This window comes from Primulina tabacum, chromosome 8, assembly GCF_025594145.1.
Source record: "Primulina tabacum isolate GXHZ01 chromosome 8, ASM2559414v2, whole genome shotgun sequence".
Lineage (NCBI taxonomy): Eukaryota > Viridiplantae > Streptophyta > Magnoliopsida > Lamiales > Gesneriaceae > Primulina > Primulina tabacum.
In genome coordinates this window covers 10,080,549-10,085,848 of record NC_134557.1, presented here as the reverse complement: position 1 = coordinate 10,085,848, position 5,300 = coordinate 10,080,549, and the positions used below count along the sequence as shown (strand labels likewise).

General features: G+C 38.6%; 1 protein-coding gene across 1 annotated transcript; it reads right to left on the bottom strand.

Annotated features, from left to right (window-relative positions):
* Window positions 1-1,914: 1,914 nt before the first annotated feature.
* Window positions 1,915-5,300, bottom strand: LOC142553696 (putative mitochondrial adenine nucleotide transporter BTL1). Its single transcript, XM_075664137.1, has 5 exons — window positions 4,865-5,300; window positions 4,322-4,416; window positions 3,491-3,824; window positions 2,714-2,951; window positions 1,915-2,387 (listed from the first exon to the last, which is right to left on the bottom strand). The coding sequence occupies exons 1-5, from the start codon at window positions 4,979-4,981 to the stop codon at window positions 2,146-2,148; spliced, it is 1,026 nt and encodes a 341-aa protein (XP_075520252.1). The 5' UTR covers window positions 4,982-5,300; the 3' UTR covers window positions 1,915-2,145.

Genomic DNA, 5,300 nt, shown 5'->3' with positions numbered 1-5,300 from the left:
TACCTAACCTACTTTCAAAACCCTAAACACTCCACCCCTTCAACTTGGCCGCCCCTCCCAACCTTCAGCAGCATGTTTTCGAAAAGTGCAGCAGCAATCCCCTCGAATCCTCCCAAAGTTTTTCAAAGAAATTTTTCCCCGTCTTTCTGGTGCACGTTCTACGCGATTATCACAAAGGTTTCGAGCGTATCTTGGTTCTAGGGTTCGAATGGCTAGATCGGGTGAAAGGGAGAGGGCAGTCGTGCATGGCTTGTTCCAGGCTCTGGTTTAGATCGTTTGGGGTCTATGTCAGGGCTGTGAATGGTCCATGGTCAGCTGGTAGAAGGGCTAGGCTTGGATCGAAGCTTGATGATAAGCTAGGTCGAGTTTTGGGCGAGTTCAGTGATCCCGATCGCAAGGGCTGTTGACGTGGGTTAAGTTGGTCCAGTCAGGTGCACGTGGGTCTGGTCATGGTCCTAGAGGGGTTAGCCAAGTTCTGGAAGCGTCGGTTACGGGTCTAGGGTCGAAGGTCGGAGCTAGGTGCACTAGGTTTGAACCTCGATACGTGCAGAAAATTCTAGCAGCTGGCCGAGGGTTTTCGAGGGTCTTAGGTGGTCTGAAATAAGTGATTTAAGGGATGGTCATGTAGGTTCAAGTCATTGTTTAAGTTTGGAAATCTTTGGTTGAGTTTAAGGTTAATTCGGGTTAAAACCGGGACCCTGGTCCAAGTTTTAAAACGAATTATAGAAGTTCTTGCATGAGCTCGAGTTTACGTCTAGGAAATTGTTATAAATATGTTTTGAGGTGTTTTAATAAGTCTGGTTGGATTCGGGTCGAAATTTTGAGGTCCAGGGATAAAACGGTCAATTAGGGTTTCTAGGGATAAAATGATCATTTTGCACCCGGTCGAGTTAGCAGTTCTGGCAGCGCCCTGATCACAAATTGACATGTTTTAAATGTATATATTATCACGAACATGACTTTTTATGGAAATAAAAAAATACGTTGCATGCTTGATTTTAATGAAATTTACGTATATGCATGATTTTTATAAGTGATGAATACGATATGTTTTTTAAGGAAGAGAGTTGGTTGTAACTAACATGAACATGAACACGTACATGTAAGGCCAAGGCTCGGTGGATGGGTAATACTGCCGCTGATATCCTCGCCGCCGGGTACCGCGGTTTTACATAGATAGATCAATCGATTAGAACTGATACGAAAGTCATAACTAATTAATGAAATTCAAATAAAGAAAATTGAACACGTATATTTTGACATGATGATATATGTTATGGACACGTTTATGCTTTGACACGTTATGTTTAAGCTCATGCTTTTAATATCATGAAAGATATTTTAATTACAGTACTTTTCACTGTTGCATGTGATGTATATGAACTTGCTATCACGGTTCAGGTGTACTGAGTCTTTAAACTCACTAGGTGTGATTGATGCAGGTGATCATGTGTTTGAGGAGACTGGAAGCGCTGAAAACTGAGTAGGCTGAGCTGGGGTGCACGTGAAAACCCGAGGACCTTGCATTTCTTCCACATAACATGATAATGAGTCATGGGTTTAAGCAATATTTTTTAATGTTTTTGAATCTTGTTACGTTGTTGGTTCGTCAAACTTTCGGTATCTGTATGAGCTTCTCTTTAAAACAGTAGAGCAGGAGATCGATTTCATTTTAATATTTAATTAACTATAATTATTTTTATTCAGAGATTGGATGACCTTTTAAAACACATGTTTAACTTATTTAAATATTGATGTGTGTATGTTCGATCATACACTTTAAAAAAAAAACATTTCAATAGTATTTTAAGCAGTAGACGTTTCAGTTTTGATGTACTTGGAAATAGATACTGAAGTTTGTGTTTAAATTCCAACAAAAACAACTAAAACTTGGGCAAAAATGGTAGGAGAAAATTCTATGCACCCAATAAATGTAGATCAATTGGAATATTTTTCAAAATTATAATAATGATTGGGTTCATCTATTATCTTTGTCACCAGTGCACCACTGATAAGAACAAAAGTCAACTAGAGCCTTCCAACAGTTACAAAAAGGTATACATGGCCTGAAACAAGTGGTTCTCCAGATTGCCCATTGAAACCCCTTCAAAAATGGTTTCAAACTAAGAAGATTGTGCCTCCTAGTCACGAACGACCTAGCAATATATCTTTCCAAGCTTCATAGCACATCCAGGTGATACCAGAAGAGGGCATGACTTTCAAACAACTAGCAGCCCAGCCTCTGTAAAGCCCCATCAGCCCTTCCTCTCTGACAACTTGTGCGAGTGCAGCTGCCATGTGGGGTGGGCATTTACCTCGTATATCTCCAACCATCAGCTGTTTTCTTGCAACCTCCAAAGGATAACTAATCGTGCTAGCCATCAAGCCTGAAACATGTTAAGCACTAGCTTATAACCACAGTATTCTACTCAATGTACTTCCTATTCTTAAAATTGCTGACTTTGTTTAGTTCACGTGAAAACCACGAGAATAAATTTGATGCTTTCCAATTTTCATAATAAACTCGCGGTTATCAGACAAGGTCCGAACTACCACATCATGTATTTTTCTCTTGTGCAGCCAAAATTGCTGTTCAACCCATGTGTAGATTGTCATATTAAAAAGTGATTAGAAATAGGTATTCTTTTAATGAAACTCCATTGATAGTATGACAATACAAGAACACATTGAAACATTGATACAAAAGTTATACCAGAAAGAGCACCAACTAAGAGCATCTCTGCTCGAGTTAAAGATTCCTTTTTCTGCGCTAAGCAATATGATTTTTTCATTGTCTCGTACATGAAATAGTAGCACGTGCTGTAAGGGAGCATGCCAATCAACGTGGGTGAAATCCCAGAGTAGAAAGCCCGAACTCCACCATCTTTATAAATTTTGTGCATTGCAATACTTAGATTAGGATATACCTCAGGACTTACAGTCAATCTATCCTACATTAGATAAGGAATGCAATCAGATAATGAAGATTAGAACCTACTCAATAATAACAGTAAGACAAATGAAAATTTTCACTGGTGATAAAATAAAGAAGATGAGAGATGTAGCAGGATGTTTCTTAAAATGGTTGCCAGTGTGCGTTGCAATAGAGTAATTCATCTCATCACGTTGTACAAGAAAATAGTTTTTTGATTCATAGCTACAAGAAGTATTTTAGATTATAGTAAGGTCTGTAGAGCACCTCAAGGCTATGTCATGATAGATTTGAACAGTTGCCCTGGATAGACTTCCAGATCATAATTGCTCCAATAAGGAACTAAAGGAACTAGATAAATGGGAGATAGAAAAAGGAAAAACAGACAGAAAGAAAGAAATTAATTGGAGAAGTATATATTAAAGTTCATCACTTTGAGCATTGGTGGGAATCAGTGTGTGTTTTGTCTGGAAAGGAATCCACGTAGTACATTTTAATGTACTTCACTATCCTCATTTTCTTCAGTCTCCAAAGAGACAAATCTACCTGCACACATACCTTTAAAACTTCAAGAGGATGACACACAAGGGTGCTAACAATTCCAGCAGCAGCACCAGCCACGGCTATGGGAGAGAGCCATGACAGAGAAAATCTGAGGCTCGTCGAACCAATCTGCAACTTCGGGCTTTCAGTTTGATTTCGATTCTCTTGTGCTAATGTCATTGCCCTCTTGATATATTCAAAAGTTCCAAGCTCAATTGCCTGGGTTGGAATTATGCGAAGCATATTTATAGCATTTCCAGCCCATAGTCCTTGCCACCCCTGCTGTTCAATTATCTGCATAAAACTACCATAAATGTTTTTAGACCCGATTCCGACCACCATTCTTGTCCTGCAGATTCCAAAATATCACATTAGACGTGAAAAGGTTGAAAAAAAAAATCAAATTTACACTCATAAACCAGCAATAACAACAACTAATGGTTAACGCCTTCCCTGATGTTTCATAATGTACACCAATAACCAAGTCAAAGAAACTACAAATTCTGACACAGCAAATTGTGATATTACAGCAGACAAAAATTTTAAAAATAGTAGTTAAAGTAGATCACAATGTTTTTTTTATCCCCAGTCTATAGAAAGAAATTATTTGTAACACTTAAAAACTTCTTTCTTGTTTAGAAAGTTATCAATCTAAGCAAAGCAAAGGGTTACATCATGTGCCAATGTTTTCAGTTAGTGACAAGCTTGACAGGAACTTACTACTATCTGCAGGTTCTTTCATATTAATTCATTATATAAGAAATATGACAATTAGTCATAGCCATAAACAAGGTACCAGATAAAACTTGGGAGAAGTAGATCAGCGAGCAATAAGATGCAACAGACCTGATGGTCTCCAGTGGAGCAAGAACAGCTTTGGTCATAGCCCCTGCTAATGCACCACTGAGGAACTCGGCAACTTCTCTAGTTCTCACAAAATCCTGAAGTGAATCAAATGAGTTGCTTTTCTAGGAAAGCTAAAAGTTTTCTCCCATCAAAGCTTTGCAAGGTAAACTAGACAAACTATATTTGTAAAACTTGAAGCTTCTTGGAGCAAAACGCCATGTATTAATCAATTACAAGTGATACTCTGATACATAAAAAACTTACAATAAATGTATTTTCCATAGCATATATATATGAAATTATTTATGACTAAAGATACCCATTCACCACACTCCCAAAAGCAGCAGCGCCAAAGCATTTTCAAGTTTTCTAAATTAACATCATGTTTCGCCTCCTCTCCCCGACTCGGCCACTCCACAAAACCCCATGGTCCGCTCATCTCCAAAAGGACCCTTTCGCGGTAACAAAGCAATTTAAACACGATGTAGGTCAAGCAGAATTGAATCCATAGATTAGAAAAGAAAAAGGAGAAGAGAAAAACACCTGAAAAGCTCGCCCTAGATCCGGAACAGCAAACTGAAGCTGCTTTAAACTTGTAGAGAGAGGATGGAGTTGGAATTCTCCCTTGGGCATCGCAATCACACCAGAGATATCTTCCATCACGCATTAGCTCTTCCTCTGCGATTCAGATTCCATCAAAAACCAAAAAGAGAGATCTTGAATTCAAAATGCAGCCCTCAGCTTCTGGTATGCAAGTATATAAACTGTTTAGCTCCTGGAATTTCATCACAAGTCAAAAATCGAAGAAGCAATTCAAACCAGCCGACGCGAGAAAGTGAACAATCCAATCAACATGTGAATAATTCAAAAATCAAGGTACAGATGTAAGGCATGGACATGGGCATGAGAATTCAAAGGGGAGATACCAAAAAACCAAAAGGTGGAAGAAAGAGACGTTACTGGTGTCGATTAGTTGTCG

Coding starts and splice junctions, on each gene's coding strand:
- LOC142553696 (XM_075664137.1), bottom strand. CDS start 4,981: ATGGAAGATATCTCTGGTGTGATTGCGATGCCCAAGGGAGAATTCCAA. Junction 4,417..4,864: donor ATCTAGGGCGAGCTTTTCAG/GTGTTTTTCTCT, acceptor GATTCACTTCAG/GATTTTGTGAGAACTAGAGA. Junction 2,952..3,490: donor ATCCTCTTGAAGTTTTAAAG/GTATGTGTGCAG, acceptor TATCTAATGTAG/GATAGATTGACTGTAAGTCC.